General features: G+C 42.3%; 1 protein-coding gene across 4 annotated transcripts in view; it reads right to left on the bottom strand.

The window, feature by feature from the left end:
- The window catches only part of LOC128845464 (sodium channel protein type 2 subunit alpha-like), a 190,422-nt gene that overhangs the window by 119,799 nt on the left and 45,936 nt on the right, over positions 1-24,687 (bottom strand). For 3 of the 4 annotated variants that reach the window (XM_054044205.1, XM_054044208.1, XM_054044207.1), the window contains exon 2: positions 3,568-3,892. In XM_054044205.1, coding sequence (XP_053900180.1) covers positions 3,568-3,840 — 273 coding nt within the window. In that variant the 5' untranslated portion in view covers positions 3,841-3,892. The remainder of the gene's footprint in view (positions 1-3,567; positions 3,893-24,687) is intronic. The other variant, XM_054044206.1, reaches the window with a different exon arrangement.

Below are 24,687 nucleotides of genomic sequence, written 5' to 3'. Positions count from 1 at the left end.
AACAGTGCCACACAGTCCAATTGAGCAGCCTATAACATACACTTCAATTCTCTCCCATGGTCTGTCTATGACTATCAGTTACAAAGGAGCCAGTAGTTCTATGCATTGTGCAAGCTAAGCACGCCTTCACACAACAATCTATATCTGAATGCAGCTTTGCCCACCAAGCATAACTATGCAGAAGTTCCTTCATCTTTGTAACTCCCAAGTGTCTTTCACGAGCCACATCCAGGCCTGTTTGTTGCAACGCTGCTGGGATGATCTCCCAGGCTCCTCTGCATGTCAAGTAGCACGTCTTTAACATGGGCTCAAAACAAGTTTTATAGAATATAGCCAAAATTTTCTTAAGGACTGGATCCATCCAGTCCACTTATACCTTGCACAGTTCACCATCTTGAAGAGTGGGGTCAAGCAGTCTGCCTTAAGTCAATTGGCCTATCTTTCAGTAAAAAGCATATAGTGTACTCTGCTGTTTCTGCATATGAGGGTGCCAAACCAGCAGAGTTTCTTCCAAGAGTGTAGGCATGTAAGTTACACCTTTTATTTGATGTGTACCAAATCAAAGTCGTACTGCTGCAACTGAATAAACCACGGCAGCAGTCTTACACTCAGCAGGTCAATGGCTTCATGCCAGAGGCCCAAAATAGGCACATGATCAGTTTCTAAGGTGAAATGTCTTTCCACTAAGTTGACTTTGAAGCATATAATAGCAAAAGAATTTTAGATCAATCTGGGAATACTTTGCTTCCATCGAGATAAGAGTATAGGATGCAAATATAACCAGCCATGCCTCCTAGAGCATAACTGTACCAGTCACGAATTACATGCATCAGTCTGAATCATTATGGGTTTCCATGGATCAAAATAAGCATGGGATTGGATCCCACAGAAGGCTTGATGCAGGGTTTCAAAACATTGCTTTGCTTCTTTAGTCCAAAAGAATTGTCCCCGGCCCTGTTAAATTCCACAGCAGCTTGGCAAAAACACTAAAATGGAGGAGAGGATGGTCTCCTATGTATTAAGCCAGGGCAAGGAATGAACATAAACAGCTATGATCAGTGGGTAATGGTAGCAAAACAACAACTTGTAGCCTTTCAGGTGTCAGTTTCATACCATTGGCTGACAGAGAATGCTTAGAAACGCTACAGGATCTTTTGCAAAACTACACTAAACCACATTCAGCTTTTTGCCAGCTTCCTGGAGTCAAGTTAGCACCTGATCCAGAATAGCGTTATGCTCAGGAAGGGTCTTTGGAAAGACGACAGTGTCATCCAAATATCAATATGCACCCTGGATATTATCAAGGAGCTGAGAGACCACTCTCTGAAATACCTTAGGAGCAGAGACTAAGCCAAAAAGGAGTCGTTGATACCAGTACCTCCCAAATAGCATGCTGAAAGTCAATAACCACTGCGAACTTTCAGCCACAGGTATCTGCCAATAATCGGATTGGTAATCCAGCACAACAAAAACCCAGCATGTCATCTCTTTGAAGGTTAGCAATTGAAACCATTCACATTTCACATACTTATTAAGTACCTAAAATCTGCACACTTCAAGTGTCACCATTTTCCTTGTATACAATCACATGGGTAAACTACAGTCTGTGAGCCCTTCCATCTCCCAAATGATACCATTATCTTTCATGAGCTGCAATTCTGCTCAGATCTCGTCTACAAGTGCAGGAGATACACAACATGCAGGCAGTGCAGATGGCTTGGTGTTTGAATCCAACTGCAGAGAATACATATATCCCATGGACAAAACACTATTACCATTAAATAAATCATTGGGTCTCTGAACAATACACTGGGTATCCCTTTCTATTCTGGCTGACATTAACACAGGACACCTAACCTGTGGTTATTTATGCATAACATCAAGCTGCAAGCAGAGATCATAGGACAGTAATGGAACAGCATCTGTAGCCCCCCCCTTTAACAATGTAAACTTTGAAGTCAAGGCTATGCCTTTGTAGAACCCAGAGCTTACAGCTTCACCCACTGTCTGTAAAACATACAAATTTCCAAGCTTTTAGAATAATTGTAGTGAGGCTAGTGTCCAGATTAGTGTTCTCCCCTCTGGGTTAGTTCCTAATCTCAACACCTTTGTCCACCATGAACTTCAGCAGTGTACCATTAATTTCTACAATACAGGATACCAGCTCTAGCACCTTGCCATATGAGAAGGTCATAAAGAAAATATCAGAGTCCTGGGTAAAGGTGATCTAATGCAACTTCACATTCACGGTATGCACTTGAGGTCTCAGAACATTGTGAAACAGTGTACAACAGCACACTAATGTCAAGTGTCCTTCCTTCCCACAAGACCAGCACATAGCAGTTCTACCTAGACAGGCAAGGAAATTGGCCAAGTGATCCATACTACTATAGTGGAAACACTGAGGAGCTGTCAACTTTCGTTGCCGAAGCTGTAGGGCAGAAGTACGTGTGTCATGTGATTCTGGAAGATGGAAGTAGGAGGAGTGGCTGATGGTTTAAGCGTAGACAAAAAGGTAGCAGCAGTCTGAGACACAGAACCCCTTTCACCTTGAGCCCTCTCAAATGCCTCACTCTTAACAACCGGGGGATCAAAAGTTAGAATTCTAGCATCTTCAGCCAGTAACCATTTGCCCAACTGGTCATTTGCTACATCAATCACAAAAATATCTCTGAACATGATCATCATACAATCCGCAAATTCACAGACCTAAGCCAACCACTGCAAACATGCAAACTCATATACAGTTTTGTTGGGCTGCTGTCGACCATCAAAAAACATTTTCCTCTTTAGCAGAACAGAATCTCCAGTCCCAAAATACTTGTTGACATTCTGCACAGCCTGCCTTCTCCCCTGAGCATGCCACGTTCCCGCTTCTCCCCCCTCCCTCCCACAGCTTGTTATGCCACGTAACAGCTATTTCGCGGTGGCAAGTGCTGGGAGGAGAAGCGGGGATGCAGTGCGCTCAGGGTAGGAGGTGGAGGCAGAGGTGAGCTGGGGCGAGGCAGGGAGCTTGACTGCCGGTGGATGCACCCACCAATTTTTCCCCATGGGTGCTCCAGCCCCGGAGCATCCACGGAGTCAGCGCCTATGGTAATTACCATGAACCAGATAAGTCAGCAACAGCCTGAACAACAAACAGTATAACTGTCCAAATGCCAGGTATGTAGCAGCAGGCCCTGAGTAACTGCATATATCCAACACTATGTGTACACACACGAACTGGAACACTGAGTCCAGGGATCAGGAGCCAGGAAACAAACAGGAACAGGGAGCAGGAAGCAATAAGCTGGAAGGCAAACCACTCCCCCGCCCCAACTCAGACGGCAAGAACTCTGAGGAATATCGGCCATCACCGAAAAGCAGTGTATCCTACCAAAAACGGAACATTTACAAATAAATTCATACTGTGGCCACAAAAATCAATTTGTGTCTGTGACATCACAGGACGTACATAATTTTCATTGAGGCTGCCAAGCTGGCCACTCCCATGCTACAGGTTTTAAAGTCTAACAGTGCATTAAATTCAACAGGTACAGCATAAAAATAGGCTTAGTAAATAGCTACCTTTTTATTGATGTAATATGGGTCCAGGTCCTCCAAGGGTTCGGACACCATTCCCGGAGGTATGTCGCTATAAATAAATGGGAGTGTCTTTCCTGCTTCCAAGTCACTATTTGGCTTTGGGCCATTTTCTTCATTGACATCATCATCTTTATGGTCTTCTTTGAGACGATTAGCCTTTTCTTCAGCGATACGTTGTTCAATAGCTGCAAGAGACTCTCTAGTGAAGTAGAAGAAGCTGTCAGGTCCCGGTGGTACCAGCAGTGCCTGCGCCATCTTTTCATTCTGCAAATTTTAATTAACGTTTAGCCTCTTGTATCAGAAAGTTCTAGAGAAACAGAAGAAAAAAAAAGTTAGGAAAACAAGAATTCAACAGGAACAAAAATCAAAACACTCCCTGGGGTTTATTTAATGACTTATCTGGTTTTACCTACCAACAACTGAAAATGCAAACTATCTAAAACATTAAGGTTGAGATTTTTCAAAGACACCTGAGGAAACTGGGTGCCTAACTCCCATTGGCTCCTTTGAAGATCACTGCATAAGGATCCACTTCTGCCACAATATCAATGGGATTTATCGCCTGAGAAGCAGGGGCTGCAGGATCAGATCTATAGCAGAAATCAAACTCTTGAAAATAATAAAGTTTATGTCATCAATACATACTATTAGTTTCTGGTATGTATTTAAGTTACCTACTTAAAATATGAATGGACAGCTACAAATAATGACTAAAATCTTTACTGTTATCTGCCTCCTCCTCTCCTAAAGCATTGTACAGTAAGGGACTTGCATTATTTCACAGCTACCTAATAAAAAGCTAACCACTTAAGCTTTTCCATTCCATTCAAATTATATCTTTGGCATAGTGACACTGATTCTTTTTGGTAAAACAGGAGGGGAAGCATTAGGGATTTCACAGCTGAAGCCACTGAAATTAACAAGAGACTGTGGCCAAATTTGCATGAAATGTATCACTTCTCTTGCCTGAGGAAAACCCAAGACAATACAAACACAATTTTTAAAAAAGTCTGGAAAACTCAATCAGACTATACATACAATCTCCATTGCTAGTGTCACAACCCCTTGATCTGTCTGTACAGACAGACAGCCTTATAGGTCACAGTAAACTGTGCCGTATCCTCTGCATATACTTGGCCTGATTTTCACAGGTATTAACTACCTGCAGTTCTCACTGGCTTCCCCAGAACCCCTGGGTACTGAATTCTTCTGATGATCAAGCCAACTTCATAACCAAAGGTACATTGAGATAATGAGAAAAGTTCATAACTTGACAATCAGCTTTACTTCTTGTAGTTCTGAATGTTGCAAGTAATAAAAGCTAATACCATTTGTTTCCTGAAGTGACCCAATAATTCCAGCAGCCCTGTTAAGAAAAAATAATTTATTACAATTGCCATTCGGGAGACCCCAATCCCACAAAGACTTGTGTCTGTATTTAACTGTACACTCCGAGTTGTTCCATTGACATCAATAGTATTACTCACAGTGCATAAAGCTAAACACATAGTTAAGTCCTTGTGATATTAGGTCCAATGGTTGGAAAACAGTTTCCAATAGAGCCCAGTTTTTATGCCCTGGGAACTTTCCAGAATATTCACCATTAGGGCTGAACTTTTCCATGCTTTAATCTCAATCAAAAAAAAAAAATTCTGAAAGCTTGACCAAATTTCCGTCAGCCATTTTTGAGCAGAACTCTCAGAAAAACAAACAAATTAAAAAAAAAAACAACCAAAACTCACTTTCCCCATGAAATTCTAACCACACCTTTTATAAACAGGGTTACAGCAAAAATGGCGCAAATCTGTAACTGGTCATGAATAGAATTTTCAATGAGGACTCATGCCTTTGTTTACATAGAAAGGCAGAGAGAATTAAAAACGAAAGTTATAATTCACTAAAAAAAAACATGCTCCTGAGCAGGTTCAGCAATAGGCATTTGTTTTTTCCAAGATGAACTAAACACTGAACATTTCAGCCCCAAAGATGAATATTTTGAAAAGTTGTGAGCATATGAAAAAACAGGGGGTTTAGAAGGGATCTCATTTTCTAGTGTAACATTATTCAGTGCACCATATAATAAATGTATTCAAAGCTACACCATTTATAAGAATAAGAGTTTGGACTGAACTAATTTCAAATACCATAGCCAAAATAAGCAAGAACTATTCAGCCTTGTAATTCATCAATAGTCAGGAAACAGGGGCTTACTAAATTCCCTGGTTTCAACTGCAGTCCTAGCTGATGTTTGTCTAAAGCAGAAAGTCACAACACAATCTGACCTCTAAACAACGGGAACACTGATTTAATGCAAAATCCAGATAAACCAATGAGCACAATATGGATGAGATTATATCTTCACATAGTTCAGTAACAATATAGTAGAATCAAATTAAAGGAAAAAGGTCCCCATTTCCCTGAACCTGAAAGTATGATAGATAAAATTATATTACTAGAAATAAAGGCAAAATATAACTGCAAATTAATTTGATCATTATCACTGGTATATCTGAGCCTACCTGTAGTGCCCAAATTGTGTTTCTGTAAAGTTATTTTATTTGAGACACTGGACATCCACTATAACTGATAGCAGATTACTTTCCACTCTGCTTTAAAAATATCAAATATATGTTGAACCAATACTCTTTTTTGTTAATCATCACCATGATGAATGCTGCAAACCTCAAATGCAACAGCACAAATGTCAGAAAACAGGAACAGTGTCATATATTTCAGTAACTAAGAACAGATAAAATGTGCACGTTATCTACACTACTGGGGTAAGTCGACCTAAGTTACACTACTCCAGTTACATGAATAATGTAGCTGGAGTTGAGGTAGATTAGGTTGACTTACTGCGGTGTCTACACTGCGCTGCATTGACAGGTGATGTTCTCCCATCGACTTATCTTACTCCTCTTGTTCTGGTGGAGTACCGGAGTCGACCAGAGAGTGCTCTGCAGTCGATTTAGAGGGTCTTCACTAGACCCGCTAAAACAACCCCTGCTGCATTGATCATAGCAGCGTCGATCCCCGGTAAATGTAGACATGGCCCTAGTCCACTCAAGTGGCACACTTGATGTCTTCTGCAAGCCTATTAACAGTAATACGCAGATGTGGACTGTGCTTGCTAATGTAAATTTCCTATTGTCTCAGACACCACAGAAAGAAATACAAGACACCAGGAATGTGGTTGGTTTAACACACCTTGCAACTATCCAGCAATAATTCATCCTGCCTTTGAAATCTGTTCCACCTGGTGGAGGGCCACTGCCAGCCAGCCACCCACCCACCTGGTCAACCTGTTCCAGCACTGTTGCTGGGACCCCATTGCTCTCCTCTTTTACCAGCGTTAAGGCCATGGGGAAGAGAGAGTTTTCTCCTCACTAAGGCAGACATAGGAGCCCCGTCCCCATTCCCCAAGTTCTTTCAGAGATGCTTTCTCCTAATCTACTTCATTGGGGAAATCGGCCCACTATGGAATGAGCAACTGCACTGGGCACTTGGCAAATTTCAACAAAATGAATTTAACAACCTACCCTATGCACTGAGTTCTTGGGCTGCTGCGGGGAAGTGAAATAACCCCACCCTGTGAGGGAACATTTCCTTCCCAGCCCCAAACAAATGGCTAGCAGAAGCCCACTGCAAGGCCCGCCAAACCAGTCCTACCCTAATGTCATAAGGAGGAGGAGGCTTTTCTTCCTAGCAAAAAAAGCCTTCCCCTTGGATGCATAGGAACTAACAAACTTATGTACACCCTCCTGTACACCCAATCAATCAGTCACAAAGCTCCCACCCTCAAGCCCATTGTGGGAGGGGGTTGTGCAAATCTTAAAGGGGCCAAAGCTTCCTCATCTCTGAGGCTAGAAAAAGGATGGAAGGTATGGTGTAAACCCCTGTTCACTGGACACTACTTCTCTGCTTCTTTGCCCAGGAAGTCAGTTTGACATTATTATAGTATTTTAAATACTTGGATTGTTTTTAAAATAATCATATCATAAAGAATTAAATAAATGAATGTGATTCTCTCCCAGTACAATGTATTTCTTTGAGTCTCTGCTAATCAAGGCAATAGTTTAATAAGCATGTTTTCTAACTCCAGCAGGGTGTACAAATTAAAAGTATTCCACTATAATAGAGGTATTGTATTTCCACACTGTTCTATACAATGTGTAATATTAAACAGTCTCAAAAAACCTACCAATATGCAGATTTTCATAATATGGTATTAATCTGCAGTATTTATACTTCATATGTCATGTATTATACTAATAGCCTAATAATTTGCTTTGTTTTTAAGAGTAATTTGTGTAGTAACAATAAATCTAACACCTTTTTGGACTCTCATAATTCCCTATGGTCTTGTTACACTGAATGATTGTTACATAATTATTAAATTTTCATTCTTTTCAATTTTATGTAATTGTTTGACAAACAAAGGAGTTTAAAGAGAGGAGCCTAGGGCAGAGTTTGGATTTGACTTGGTTTGCCATGGCAACACTTTCACCTCCCGGGTGGCAATCTTACCCTCCCTCCAAGTGATGTGTAATGTTGAGGTTGTCCAGGTGTGATGATAATAGCTGTTAATCTCCAGATCTCCAAAATACAACATTATTCAATATAAACCTCTAAAGCTGACCAAGCCATTAAAAGTCTGGTTGGCGGCATAGCGGGGTTAAAGCAGGCTCCCTACCTGGCTCCACGCAGCTCCCAGAAGCTGCCAGCATGTCCCTTCAGTCCCTAGATGCAGGGGTGGCCAGGGAGGCTCCGCGCACTGCCCCCGCCCCAAGCGCCGGCTCTGCAGCTCCCATTGACCAGGAACTGCAACCAATGAGAGCTATGGGGGCAGTGCACCTGCGGGCAAGAGCAGGGTGCGGAGTCACCTGGCCAACACCTCCGCCTAGTAGCCAGAGGGACATGTCGCCACATCCCGGGAGCTGCCTGAGGTAAGCAACGCCCAGAGCCCACACCCCGAATCCCCTCCTGCACCCAAGTTACCTCCCAGAGCTTGCTCCCCACATCCCACTCCCCTGCCCCAGCCCTGAGCCCCCTCCAGCACCCCAAACCCTTAATCCCTGGCCCCATACCCCCAGCTGGAGCCCTCACCCCCTCCCACAATCTAGCCCCTGCCCCAAAATTGCCCCTTAAATCACAAAACAGAGCTAATTCTCAAAATAATTTTACAATTACATAATATACATTCATATATTTCAAAATTTGAGTATTACATTTAATAAATCTCACTTAAACGGCTATTATTTACATTGGTGAGTGAAGTAACATTTTCCCTTTGGCAGTGAATAAATATTACTCTTAAGTACTGCAGATTCATCCATCTGAACTGGATTTATTAAGCAACATTTAGGCAATGTATGTAAGTGCCAAAATATCACTGTAATCATCTGTATTGATTAAATTAGTGGTTAGCTCACTTATCTGCATCCTGATCCCCTCATTTCTGGCCTCACCCCGGAGCCGGTATGCCTAGCCAGAGCCCTCACCCCATTCCCCTCTTCAACCCCCACTCCAGCCCAGAGCCCCCTCCTAGATTCCAAAACCCTCAGCCTCTGACCGGAGCCCCCTCCTGTACCCCAAAACCCTTCATCCCTAGCCCCATGCCCCCAGCTGGAGCCCTCACCCCCTCCCACAATCTAGCCCCTGCCCCAAAATTGCCCCTTAAATCACAAAACAGAGCTAATTCTCAAAATAATTTTACAATTACATAATATACATTCATATATTTCAAAATCTAAGTATTACATTTAATAAATCTCACTTAAACGGCTATTATTTACATTGGTGAGTGAAGTAACATTTTCCCTTTGGCAGTGAATAAATATTACTCTTAAGTACTGCAGATTCATCCATCTGAACTGGATTTATTAAGCAACATTTAGGCAATGTATGTAAGTGCCAAAATATCACTGTAATCATCTGTACTGATTAAATTAGTGGTTAGCTCACTTATCTGCTAACTGCATGATTTCACTATAGTCATGAATTTTTATAAGTGACATCAGTATTATTACTGATTTTAATTTATAGCAGAAAACACCCCAATCCTGGGTAGTTTTACATAATTTAAAAGGATACAAAAATATTAAAAATTAAAAAATAAAACTCTCTATGGTAGGCTGAACTAGATTGAACCCCATCCACATTAACAAATCAACCAGACAAAAACTATGCCTATATTCATCTCACCCTCTCATAAATGTTCCTGCTTTCAACTCTCACTATAATCCAATAAAAAAAAAAGGATCTTGCCGCATGTCCTTGTAGGTGAAGAAACTTGAGCTATTTCTGACCTAATGGGTGGGGGAATGACTAAATTCCAAAGTCAATAACTGTTCAAAAGAAGGGTCCTGCCACCATCATCCCTTTTTAACTCAGGGGAATGATACTCCAAGTGCCTCTGCTGATCACAGGTGTAGCAGTATTACAGGGCTCTATATGTGAAAAACTACAGCTTAAAACTGACAGGCAGGCAATGCAAAATTATAGAATAGCATGTACCTTCAAGTGCAAAACATTGCTTACCCAATCGGCAGGGCCGGCTCCAGCGGGGGGGGAGGGGGGGTGGAGATCAGCGGCACTTGGGCGGCGGGTCCTTCGCTCTCTCTCTTCCTCTTTGGCAGCACTTCGGCGGCAGCTCAAAGATGGAGAGGGACCCGCCGCTGAATTGCTGCCGAAGACCCGGACGTGCCGTCCCTTTCCATTGGCCGCCCCAAGCACCTGCTTCCTTCACTGGTGCCTGGAGCCGGCCCTGCCAACCAGAAGCCTCATTCTGCACTGCCTTACATTTCTGAGTTGTCTTAAAGCAGTGTTTCCCAAACTTGGGACGCCGCTTGTGTAGGGAAAGCCCTTGGCAGGCCGGGCCGATTTGTTTACCTGCCCTGTCCGCAGGTCCGGCCGATTGCGGCTCCCACTGGCCGCAGTTCGCTGCTCCAGACCAATGATTGCTGCTGGAAGTGGCGCGGGCCGAGGGACGTACTGGCCACCACTTCCAGCAGCCCCCATTCGCCCGAAGTGGTGAACCGCGGCCAGTGGTAGCCGCGATCAGCCGGACCTGCGAACAGGGCAGGTAAACAAACCAGCCCGGCCCACCAGGGGCTTTCCCTACACAAGCGGCATCCCAAGTTTGGGAAACACTGTCTTAAGGTGTTGCCCCATACCAAGCATGCCACAGTAGTGCAACATCAAAACTGAATGTAACGTATCTCGTTTTTTAAAGTCCTAGATCTAATACATAATGCCATAGTATTTCTAATCCAGACCTTTTTAAAGACAGGACCACTTTATCTTTGAGTTTCTTATGTTAAAACCTAGGACTGAACCAAGTAACCTCACATTCGTATAATATGCACAGAAGAATCACCACTCCATTTAACTTCAGTAAGTACACAGTAAACACTATTACATTCAAACTTTTCACTTTTTTTTTCTCTAAACAGACCCTACAAACCAACATGAAGAAATCTGATTCTTTTCTGTTTCAGTGACAAAAAACGTAGCACCGAGCCACATGCAGTTCTCTAATGCTCATATGGTCCAACACTGTCAGGAGCTGAATGCATGCTGAAAGCTCTCACGGTCACTTCAATGGGAGTTGAAAGTGTTCAGTACCTTACAGAATCAGTCCTTTAATGAGAGGAAAAAGTGCGGCAAGTCTGCAAATGCAGCTTATGTCATGTCTGCCAACTGGTGGTAAACATTAGAGCAGACTCAAATAATGGGATACTCCCTCCAGTGTCTGAATCGATTGTGGGTGTGCCCTGCACATTACCGCGGCAGAAAGGCACAGCTCTTCTAGATAATCCTAAAGGGACATTCCACTAGCAAATCTAGTAGGAGCTGCACTAAAGCTGTCTCAACTACCAGTTGCTCTTTGCATATTTTTCTTGGCTTTCCTGTACTCAACATGGATCCAATGCAGTAGAAATAATAACATGTGGCAATCATTATATTTACACAACAAGAGGAAGTGATTTGTTCCCCTTGCTACAAATCATAAAGGATAGGTGCAAGAAAAAAGACCAGGTGAGCTAAAGAATTATTTTGAATCAAAACTTAAGGGCAAAATAAGAGCTACAATTGGTGGGCACTGATCAGAGGCAGTGCAATATGTCTGCTTTTATATATTTGAACAAACAAACCACAGCTCCAGGACAATTGCAGCTCAGGGCTTCCATCTGTAATACTTGTGGAATTAAAAACAAGTTCCCTATAGCATAATTATTTAAAAGTCAGTGTACCAAATTCAGAGTTGGTGTGAAATAGATGCAAAAAGTGGTGCGAAGTGGATTTACACCTGCTTACATCAAGCCTGAATCTGAGCCTAAAGTCTTATTCTACTTTTCTAAAAATAATTTTACAAATATTCCAATTTTATAAATTATTTTCCTCCCTCATTCCTGTTCCCAATTACAAGTCTATACAATAAAATGTATTCTCCTACTCACTGTTTGCCTGTTATTTTAGACTTCTTATTTGCCAGAATTCCACTCAAAACTCTTTTTCATCAAGATGCACCCTGAATTTTACTTCAGTTCCCAGTGGTAATGTTCTAATCATTTTAACTCTGGCTCACGTCTCCCTCTGAGCATCTTCTCTTCACTCTCTCTGCTTTCTCTTGTAATCTTTTCTCCCAAACACCACAAGCTCTGTTCAAGCCTCTGAAAATCTGTCACTGAGCAACAAGCAAGCAGAACTAGGATGCAGCTATCATTTCTTAAAGGTGCAACAACCCTTTTAAAGATGAGAATTTTACATTTTCCCATCTGACTGAGGCATCAACACAGTATCCTCGGAGACCAACTACCTATGATTAGAAATGCTTTATAATTCATATAGGGGCCAGGGAGTTCCTTCTGTAAAAAAATCCCATATATAGACAATAGTTACTCCAAATCTTAATGTCATTTACTGTGAGGAAACTACAGCATGTTCTCTCTTTTGGGGAGGTATTAACAATGTGATGAATCAGCTGAACTATGATGGATCAACAGAGGGCAGTGTGATCCATCTGCTTATGGTCATTCTGCTGCTGCTGTTTTCCTTTGGCAGGGTCAGACTGCACAGCACTTAGGGGGAGTGCATTAAAGAGATGGGATGTTTGGAACCCTGGGTGGAGTACAGCATTTAAAGGTAGTTGGGAAATAGTATTGGGTGTTAGAGCCCTAGTAGTTGAAGCATCTGTGGTGTCAAGGCAAAGTTTGGTATCGCAGCATGCGAGCAAGAGAATTACAAGTGAAAAGCTCAGTTGCAGTGAAGCGAAAAGGACAGATGTAACAAACCCTTGTGCTACAGACACAGTTTCGAGATAATACATAGTGATTAGAACCTAGATCCTTCAGTTTTATAAAGGCCTCTACCACTTGAACTAAAAGTAAAGCCCTCCAAAGGTATCTAGGGGTTATAATGGATCACAAATTGAATGTGAGTCAACAACATAATGCAGTTGCAAAAAAGGCTAATATTCCGGGGTGTATTACAGGAGTCTTGAATGTAAGGGCTGGTCTACACTGGGGGAGGAGGGGATCGATCCAAGATTGAAGTATCTTGGATCGAATTATCTGGGGTCCACACGGCGCGGGATTGATGGCCACGGCTCCCCCGTCGACTGCGCTACCGCCGCTTGCTCTGGTGGAGTTCCAGAGTCGACAGTGAGCGCGTTCGGGGATCGATATATCGCGTCTTAACGAGACGCGATATATCGATCCCGGATAAATCGATTGCTACCCGCCGATACGGCGGGTAATGAAGACGTACCCTAAGACATGGGAGATAGGGCCAAGTAACGTGGGACAACTGAGTGCCACACTTTAGAAAAGATGTGGACTAACTGGAGAGAGACCTGAGGAGAACAACAAAAACAATAAAAGGGTTAGAAAACCTGACTTATGAGGAAGATTAAAAAAAACCTTGTCATGTTTAGTCTTGATAAAAGAAGTCTAAGGGGGGACCTGATAACTGTCTTCAAATATGTTAAAGGCTGTCATTCAGAGGATGGTGATCAATTGTTCTCTATGTCCACTGAAGATAGGACAAGAAGTAATGGGCTTAATCTGCAACAAGAGAGATTTAGGTTAGATATTAGGAAATATCAGGGCTTTCCAACTATAAAGGACAATTAAGTCCTAGAAGAGATTACCAAGGGAAGTTGTGGAATCCCCATCATTGGAGGTTTTTAAGAGTGTGTTAGCCAAACACCTGTCAGAGATGATCTAAATTTATTTGATCCTGCACAGGCATCTAGACTTCATGACCTCTCGAGGCCCCTTCCAGCCCTACATTTCTATGATTCTATAAAGGTGTGTAGTATTAAGTCCCATATCCTCTTTGTGAGTCAGCCACTATACAGCGATCATCACATACGCAAATCTAGTGCATGCGCCCTTGTCTGTAGACAAAGCTGATCTTGAGCATCTAACTTGTACAGAAGTTCAAATTCAACAAATGAATGCCAGTCTCTAAAAAGCCTACGTGCTGCAAGCAAGAGACAATTATTAAATACATCACATACTTTTCCCTATGGAACTTGACTAAAGCTATTGCTACAAGTCTCTACAACTTTATTATATATTTCTACTATGTACACCTAAGAGCCCTAGTCATGGATCATGGTGCTAGATGAAGTAAAAACACAGAAAAAGAAAAAACCCATGCCACTTTGGGGTCTTGCAAGAAGAGCTCCCAGAAATTCCCATAGATAGCAATATAGAGGGAGAGTCTGGAATTGAAACGGAGGCTCTCTGCCTTGTCTGTGCTTGAGACACACAAACAACTTGTGCAGCATTGACCAGGAGGCTGATTGACAAGCTGGACAACCAACTGCACACTCCAAAGAGCCTGCCCAGGGTTGAGATTGCTCAGACACACGAACTGAGCCTGGACAGGCACCATGTTTGAGAGGAGAAAGAGTTAAAGAGCAGATTAATATGCCTGGGCAACCAACTGCAGGCACTAAAAAGCTTGTGTGTGTGTGTGTGTGTGTGTGTGTGTGTGTGCTGACCCCAGTCAGGGACAGTGTTTTGAGAGACAGCTGCTTACAGGGAGTCACAAGGTTACTGCAGCCAGAGAGGCAACAGCCAAGGAATTGCTCCCTGCAACAGAAGGGAAGGTGACATTTTGTCTCTCTTGGTCAGAGGGCTGGTGACTGACCTAAAGCCCTCAGCTCCACACAGGAGATAGAGAGACTGCTTCGTGTTGTGAAGACTGACTGCAAGCTGTACACAGTACCATGTCCCTGCATTGGGAGTGAGGGCTTGAAACAACCTAAGACCTACTCCAGCCCAAAGGGAGAGCTCTCAGCTTCTCAGAGAGGGATGCCACCCTTGCTCATCAAGTGTCAATTACATTAACCAGCTAAGGCCTGTGGGGAGACTGTGGGCATTTTTGTTATTTTTACTTAGTCTGAGGGCATTTAGTGTTGATTGGTTACTTGTTTATTTGTATATCCCTGATTTCTGTACCATTCCTTCTCTTAATTTACCCTTATTCTTTCTGGGAATAAAACTTTGTTGTCCTTATCCACTGGTCCTGGATATCCTGTACTTATAAATTGTCAAGTCCGAAGGGAGTAGGACCTAAGGTAGGTATGGTTTTGGTTGTTTGTTTTTTTTTACAAAGATCAAAGAAAGCCCAAGAACAAACCACTATGTTAAAATGGAATTAAAATTCAAAATGTTTTCGGCACCATGGGGAGTGGGGAATAGAGAAGGAGAAAATATATACATTAAAAATAATGTCTCTTTCAAAGTTAGTTTAATCTAATCTGAACCACATATACTAAAATGTCTTCAAACAACACTGGCTTCAACAACTAGCCTTGAAACCTGCTAGCTTTCAGACAGATCTCAATTTTATGACAAATCACTTGGGTTCTTAAGAACATAAACTTCACAACAAGAAAAGCTGTTTGGCACATATCCATAAGAAAAAGCATACAATCAATCTGAGTTGGAGTGATGCCAAAAGGGATAAGATTTCCCATCCCGCCTGTACCTGTACTGCCAAAGTGAAGGTGAAAAAGGCCAAGTGATTTTTTTTTTGCATCCACATTATAATATGATCAAGCAAAGGGAATCTAGAAGTGGATCAACAGGGCTTCTTCTTTCACTGTTTCTACTCTAATACTGCTGAAAGCTTAATATATGCATATGTACTAAGGATTAAACCTTCAGATATATGCTGTAAACACCTTTGGAGGGCAGTAGAGCCCTATAAACCACTGCTGCTAAAGTGTTGAGTAGAAAAGTTGGCAAGAGCAAAGGAAAAAATTGGACTCATGGGAATGAAAAAAATTAAATGTTTTTCTTTCAATACCATTTCAAAATTTGTTGAGCTGCTGGCTTCTTAGGTAAAGCATCAAGGATCCCCATTGGCTATACTGCTACTGTCCATCCTCTTATGGCTGCCAATGATGCCTCCTGGGGGGAAGGGAGTGAAGAAACAAAGAATCTGGTAGACTCCTCTGCCTTGTAAGGGAAGCGTGAAGATATCAGAGGTTTTCCCTACCACAACTACAGGACAACAAAAGATCCTGATACATACTGCTCCCCATAAGGCCTTCAAGAAGGAAGTGAAGATCCCAGAATGCTCTTCTATCCTCAGGCCAGGAAGGAAGGGTGTGTAGAATGAGATGGGATGAAGTGAAAAAGAATGTCAATGGGAGGAAGAAGAGAGAGGGAGAATGGGGAGAGGAATTGGAGTGAGAGAGTGAGGGGAATCTAAGGCCTTGGCTACACTTACCAGGTAGTTCGACGGCTGGAAATCGAAGTTCTGGGTTCGACTTATCGCATCTAGTCTGGACGCGATAAGTCGAACCCGGAAGTGCTCGCCGTCGACTGCGGTACTCCAGCTCGGCGAGAGGAGTACCGCGGAGTCGACGGGGGAGCCTGCCTGCCGCGTGTGGACCAAGGTAAGTTCGAACTAAGGTACTTCGACTTCAGCTACGTTATTCACATAGCTGAAGTTGCGTACCTTAGTTCGAATGGGGGGGGGGGTAGTGTAGACCAAGCCTAAGTGAATGAGTGGGAGGGAATGAATGAGGAGAGGTCAAGTTGGAGTGAATGAGAGACTGGGAGAAGAGAGTATGTGAATTAGGATGAGATAGATTGAATTTAGGTGTGTGAGAGAGAATAAGAACAAATAAGGAAAGAAACAGATAGAAAGAATAGATAAAAGTATTAAACTCATGCTTAATCAGTCTGACATAGCCTCTGTACATAGGAAAAGGGAACTTTGGTCAACCCCCACCCTGGCCCCAAACACATACACTAAATGCATGGATTATTTCCTGGAGCACCTCTGCAAGGGTGCATGATAGCTCCCTCAATGTCTCCTAGTGGATTTGCATCCCAGGATCACCCCAGATACCACCAGGTCTATACCCCCTTGCTCCTGTACTATCTTATAGTTTTCTACTGCACCAATCACCACAGTATCTAATTGCTTCCCAGGTAAATTCCACCTGCATGTGCTCAACTCACTAAAGGCTTTGCTTGGGAAATATTCCCCACCCACCATCATCATGCCAGGTCTGATGAAAATACTTCAAAGAGGGAGGTGCTGCAGCATGCTCTGAGGGTAGTAAGATTGGATTAGTGCAAAGTTCTCTGACAGTTCCACTGTTAAACCATTCTTGCTGAAGGGGCTTCATCTCTGGCTCCCACGTGCTTCATCCTGGGATTTATAAAATACATTGTCCACCAGAAGTACAGCTGTCTTGGCAGGTCACTAATAGAATCAGGGTCACTATTGTACTTAAATTCTACCCTGCTGATGGCTTTGATCTGGGCCTTGAACTGAAATGACAATGGAAATAAAACTGAGAGATGGCAGAGGGATTGAATAAGTGTGATGTGCTCATGACAGTCCATCACACAGATGAGGCAGGCCACCCACCATCTGCACAATGCTTATTCTACCTCTCCCATGAAACCTTGGATTGTTCCTGCTCTGCTCTACCTAATTGAAAAGATGTTCGTCTCAGACTCTCTCCCTCAGTAGACACCTTTGGGCCTGTGTTTTTATTTGCACACAAATTCAACGAGAAAAGTCTTGTCCTACATATATGACTGGTTCATCTGATTCTTGCAATTTCATTAAAAGGCTTTAATACATATGAAGGAAAGCCTGAGGTATTCACCTTGTGGAGCTTGATCGAGAGATATTCAACTTTATGCCTTCTGAACCTAGCCATCTGAAACAATAAACAACTCAATTTTTTTCAGGACTCAATTTTTAAGGTTGTTTCTTCCAATTCAGGTTGCATTTTTTCCTACCCAAGACAGTTATCATTTTGCAATCTACTGAACGCCATTTTATTCAATTTATCTTAAAATATTATTCCCTTTGAACCTGTGTACCGTGAGGCTGTGACACAGCAACTCACCAGCTAGTGCACCACCTCGTGGCTGGGTGTGGCATTGCCAGGTTTTTCCTCTCCATAGCCTTACTGGCCAGCTGTTCAGGGCTGGTGGCCAGGAGACTCGGCCCTCCAGCCAGGTCACTTTTAATAATCACCCCTCTTGAGAAAAGTCAGAATCCAGTCCAATGACAGTCCAGCATCCTTGTGCCAGGGCTCCAGCCTGACTAAGCCTTATGACCATTGTCTGGGGCCTTCACCAGGCCTTTCACTGGTGACCTGAGTGGCAACCCAGACCCTTCTTCTAATCCTGGGTTCCAGCCCAAGGTCCCTGTAGCAGGTGATTAAGGTCTGCTTCTTCAGACCACCCTGCTTCTTACCTGGGCTTCTTCCTACTGTGGCCTGCCTCTAGGCCTTCCTACCCTAGTGCTCTTCAGACTCAGAGGAAAGATAACAAAGGAAGGCACAACGTTAAAATAATCCAAACATTTCCCTCTTAAGAGGTAGCTGATGAGCTGTAGTCTCGCTCAGTTGTTATTGTGCCACGTTCACAGGAACTCTCTGCCAGCTTTGGCCTCCACTGAGCTCCTTCCTGGGAGGTAGTGGGGAGAAGTCTGTCCACCTCCCAGGACTGTGGCCTTCTGAACTGGGTTTCTCCCTCTTAAGGCTGCTCCCCTAAGACTGGCATGCCTTGAAGGTGAGGTAGGGTTGGGCTGCCTGAGCCTAAAGCTGATCTTTAACCTCTTCTTGCCTGGTGTGGGGTTAGTACACCTCATCACAGGGAAATTAAACTTGATTAACTTCTCCCAAAGACAAATTTATGTTGTCAGTGGTTACAGCTCGAGTAGAAATAGGGATAGAATTCTGAGTTCTGTTGTGACCTTATTGTAGAACCATGGGCAAATGAACTACAATAACTTATCTGTACTGTAGTTTTCCCATCTGCAAAGTACACATAATGCTTACCTAGTTCAGAGTTTTGTGAGGCTTAATCCATTAATATGTATGTGTGAAGTTCTAGGAGATCCTCTAATTAAACTGCTACTTAAATGCAAATAATTATAAAATGTATGGAATACATATTTAACAATTTCTTTTCTACTGGAAGAGAAAGCATTAAGATCTACCCAATGACAAAGAGCTAATTCAGCCAAAGGGTACTTTCTAATTGTCTGGTTTGTCGGCATACAGAACAGGCACCACAAGAAGGCAAACACAATAATGCAAATCCCGGATCACACAAAGCAGACAGTATGCTAGTTTATCTAAGACTGTATGCATTTTTGAGTAATTGTGAAATTAACGAATGAAGTGGCTTACACCTGGGGTAATTACCTACCTATGTCCAAGCTTCCAAGCTGTTGAATACAGGCTGGAAAAGTGAAAGGGCGAGTGAGAACAAAACAATGAGATGTCTCGCACATCCCATCTCTGCCTACCTGCAAGTTCCATCTAAAAGGAAGCTGTGGTGGCGCTGTTTTAATAATAAATTAAGCTTCCTATATGGAATTAGATCCAACTAATTATGCTATGGAGCCTAGAGGAGATATCATGCTATTGTTTTCTATATAACATGGCTTTTTTCTGCTGTATGATTTAACCTTTTACACAGCTGTATGCATGAAAAATGCAACATCATCAAAACACTAATTGTATCTATTAGTTTACATACTTACACACATTACTCAAGAAGGAATTTGTGCATCTATTGAACAATTTTAGCAGATCAGACAAGAGAGCATTTGGAGCAAAGTTTGCAGTAGTTCCTCAAGCAAAATCTTTGCCTTAAAGCAGAATCAACCCCGGATCACTCACATAGACTACAGACTTGCTGTTGCTATGAGCATCATGCTACTGTATATGGGCCAGTAGTGAACTGATACAGTATTGAAATATCTGTGAACAAAACTAAAAATCTACTTGGACAACTTTTATTTAAAGTGTATTACATTAGCAACTAATTGGTCCATAAATGTTTTGCTTATGAGTAAACATAGTTGCTATTTGTATCAGTCTGCTTATCAGAGAACCACTATGTAATAGAATAATGAACAGTTAAAAGCTGCACACCACCATACATTGCAAGGCAGCCTCTCTGTCTTTAATTATAAATCTTCCATACACCTCACCCAGTCCTACATACCTCCCCCAAGCAGAGGCATGCCCCACATTTCGGGAATCACATATGTAGATTATCACAATATGATACATCCTCACCTTTCTTATATGTTTTTTCACTGTTCAAATAGTTAATAATGTTGACATTTAAAGTATCATTCCTGGCATCTGAGTTAACACCCATCAAAAATGAATGGGGCAGTTCATACCTCTGAAATATTGTTTCAGGCTCTCTGCAAACCAGATCTCTCTGTATTAGTTGTGTGAAGCAGGGATTTCTTCAGAACCATATTAGCTGGACATGTCTTTAAAAAATGAAAGCAGAAACTGAGGAAGATAATTGAGAGGTCTATCCATAATCCCCAGCCAGGGCCGGCTCCAGGCACCAGCGCAGCAAGCAGGTGCTTGGGGCAGCCAAAGGAAAGGGCCGGCACGTCCAGCTCTTCGGCAGCAATTCGGTGGCGGGTCCCTCAGTTCCTCTCGGAGGGAAGGACCTGCTGCTGAATTGCTGCTGAAGAATGTGATTGCAGCTTTTTTTTTTTTTTCGCCGCTTGGGGCGCCAAAAATGCTGGAGCCGGCCCTGTCCCCAGCTAGTCTTTCACACCTTTTGACACCCACAGGGGTGCACTCCACACTTTGGGAAACACTGAGTTAAAGTACTGAAATAAATTTATCTTGCGCTCTTAAAAAATGGTTTCTACAGACAGCACATTCACTGATTGATAAAACAGTATACATTTCTATCAGGCATATGCTCAATAAATGTCACTAATTTGTTATGCCTGTCTACATATTCAGGCTAAGTGCACTCTTTAATTTTACAAACTTTTAACGTTACTTGGCTACTCATTTTACTAAATATCGACATGGCCTTACAGCAGTTCTTCTGAATTTTTATAGATGCAATCAGAGAAATTCAGGCTTCTTGCTGAATGTTGCTACTTCACTGCTTTATTAACAGTGCTTAAAAGGTATTCGCAGGGCTGAAATGAACTCCAGCTTTTGGCTCTAGAGACAATGGCCAACAATTACAGAAGATCCCTCTGAGCTAATTATCAAATAGGCTAATATATTTTTGGAACACATAGTAGGAAATGAGTTCAATTAGTGATTTATCCCAGCAGCCCAACAATAATCACTACTTGAAGAAGGAACATATTGGTTAAACAAGTCATAAATAATAGTTTGATTATGGATTTCTAATACTTTAAAAATAATCTGTTTATTTAAGCACGAGAAAAGTTTGTTTCTATTAAGTAATTTCTCTAAACATTTTAAATCATGGCTGATTGCTTGATATAGTGCTATAGATCCTAAGACAATTTACCCCAAAAGAGAGAGAAAACGAAGTGTGAAGAACGCCGGAGATATCTGTATTAATTTTATTAATTACATATGGTTTGGTGTTTATGTTGTTGCTGGCTAAAAGGTAACTAAGGGCTAGTCTACATGGGGAAGTCACAGGGAAGACGGCTGGGAAGTCACAGGGAAGACGGCGTAAAATGTCTACTGTGTGAATTTAAACTACAATAGATATGCCACACTAGTTCTCTGTATGGACACTCTTATTCCACACCAAGTGCCTTTTTGTGGATTAGGTTAAATCGCTTCTTTTAGAGTATAGCTTTTCTATTCTGCCCTAGTTTATAGATTCATAGATTCTAGGACTGGAAGGACCTCGAGAGGTCATCGAGTCCAGTCCCCTGCCCGCATGGCAGGACCAAATACTGTCTAGACCATCCCTGATAGACATTTATCTAACCTACTCTTAAATATCTCCAGAGATGGAGATTCCACAACCTCCCTAGGCAATTTATTCCAGTGTTTAACCACCCTGACAGTTAGGAACTTTTTCCTAATGTCTAACCTAGACCTCCCTTGCTGCAGTTTAAGCCCATTGCTTCTTGTTCTATCCTTAGAGGCTAAGGTGAACAAGTTTTCTCCCTCCTCCTTATGACACCCTTTTAAATACCCAAAAACTGCTATCATGTCCCCCTCAGTCTTCTCTTTTCCAAACTAAACAAACCCAATTCTTTCAGCCTTCCTTCATAGGTCATGTTCTCAAGATCTTTAATCATTCTTGTTGCTCTTCTCTGGACCCTTTCCAATCTCTCCACATCTTTTTTAAAATGCGGTGCCCAGAACTGGACACAATACTCCAGCTGAGGCCTAACCAGAGCAGAGTAGAGCGGAAGAATGACTTCTCGTGTCTTGCTCACAACACACCTGTTAATACATCCCAGAATCATGTTTGCTTTTTTTGCAACAGCATCACACTGTTGACTCATATTTAGCTTGTGGTCCACTATAACCCCCAGATCCCTTTCTGCCGTACTCCTTCCTAGACAGTCTCTTCCCATTCTGTATGTGTGAAACTGATTTTTTCTTCCTAAGTGGAGCACTTTGCATTTGTCTTTGTTAAACTTCATCCTGTTTAACTCAGACCATTTCTCCAATTTGTCCAGATTATTTTGAATTATGACCCTGTCCTCCAAAGCAGTTGCAATCCCTCCCAGTTTGGTATCATCTGCAAACTTAATAAGCGTACTTTCTATGCCAATATCTAAGTCGTTGATGAAGATATTGAACAGAGCCGGTCCCAAAACAGACCCCTGCGGTACCCCACTCGTTATGCCTTTCCAGCAGGATTGGGAACCATTAATACCAAAAACTCTCTGAGTACGGTTATCCAGCCAATTATGCACCCACCTTATAGTAGCCCCATCAAAATTGTATTTGCCTAGTTTATCGATAATATCATGCAAGACCGTATCAAATGCCTTACTAAAGTCTAGGTATACCACATCCACAGCTTCACCCTTATCCACAAGGCTCGTTATCCTATCAAAGAAAGCTATCAGATTGGTTTGACATGATTTGTTCTTCACAAATCCATGCTGGCTGTTCCCTATCACCTTACCACCTTCCAAGTGTTTGCAGATGATTTCCTTAATTACTTGCTCCATTATCTTCCCTGGCACAGAAGTTAAACTAACTGGTCTGTAGTTTCCTGGGTTGTTTTTATTTCCCTTTTTATAGATGGGCACTATATTTGCCCTTTTCCAGTCTTCTGGAATCTCTCCCGTCTCCCATGATTTTCCAAAGATAATAGCTAGAGGCTCAGATACCTCCTCTATTAGCTCCTTGAGTTATTCCAGGCCCTCTACCCACAGACAAGCCCTAAGGGTTAAATCAGTTTTAGTTAGATTGGTCTGCAGGAATCCAAAACAAGATGAGTAACCAGAAAAACTGACCATACTCAGACAACGAATGTGTTAATTCCTTTGAAATGCACCTCCATATATGTGAAATCCAGGTGTCTGGCTGAAAAGGGGTGGTGTAAGATTCCAGCTTGAAACATCAGGGGAAGTCAGACAGGAAAGTCAAAACAAAGAGTTTGAAAGTGGATAAAAAACTGAGCCTATGATGAGACATGTGAGACAGAGGGTCTGCAGAAAAGCAGGCTGCAACTTGGTCCCCTGGAGAACCAGGGGTGGGGGATACCAAGACTGAGACAGAACTACCTACTTGCATGAAGTAAATGCTAAATTTAGGTAAGACAATATACGTTTAAGTTTTTTGTTGTTTTAAACCTTTTCTCTCTCCTTTTTATGTTCCTATAGAAAAATAAATAATACTTTATTTTGAACAAGTTGTTCTCTCACTGCAAAAACTAGGCACAGTTCTGGGAGAGAAGTCTATAGACTTGTCTTTGCTGCTTTCTTAGTTGAAACTATCATTTGACTTTTGCCCCTAACCCAACCCTGTCCACATAATTTCTACCTTGAATTGAATGGTATATTAAACTCAAGCTAGCTGGCTTGTCACATGGAGGTGGGTTGAATTTTCAGCATTGATGCTCAAGTTTATAATGCAGTGGTGATGCAGCACCTTAAATTAAAACAACTCATTATCCACTAATCCAATCACTCTACATAGCCCAAGTAGGGTGACCGGACAGCAAGTGTGAAAAATCAGGACTGGGGTGGAGGGTAATAGACGCCTATATAAAAGACAAAGCCCCAAATATCAGGACTGTCCCTATAAAATCGGGACATCTGGTCACCCTAAGCCCAAGTGAAGTAACTGTAGTATGATGACTCATGTTAATTTGCAGTGAACATAAACTCTATATAGCAGGAGTGCTGAGGTGATACAGTTAGTAAACAGGGAGTGCTCTAGTCTGCTGATCCAGTCTAAAAGTAGTGTGAATCTCGGGATTCCACTCAGAGAAATGCAGGTGCAGCCCTGTCATTTGAAAAAGGTGCTCACAGATGAGAGAGGTCAAAGGTACAGCTCACCCCTGAACCATAACAAAGGTAAACTCCAGTTTCCAAAGTCCATGTAGCATTAAGCTTGAAGAGTAGTGCCAATATTTTGATTAGGCCAGCAGAGTCTGGTCTCTGGGTAACCTTCTCTGCCTTTCTCAGTACAGGAACCCGTCTTTTATCCTGTGAATAGTACAAAGAGTTCAGTAACAGAGCTTACTACAGTGGGCAGCACCCACAGCAGTGAGACAATGTGTATAGAGAAATTACAAAGTGATCTGGGAGTAAAGCCATGAAAAGGTCAGAGAAGCTTGTGTTAAGTCCTTCCCTGTTTTAAAAAAAAAA

This window comes from Malaclemys terrapin, chromosome 11 (genome assembly GCF_027887155.1).
Source record: "Malaclemys terrapin pileata isolate rMalTer1 chromosome 11, rMalTer1.hap1, whole genome shotgun sequence".
Lineage (NCBI taxonomy): Eukaryota > Metazoa > Chordata > Testudines > Emydidae > Malaclemys > Malaclemys terrapin.
The sequence above is the reverse complement of the archived record's forward strand: the minus strand, read 5'-3'. Positions and strand labels throughout refer to the sequence as shown.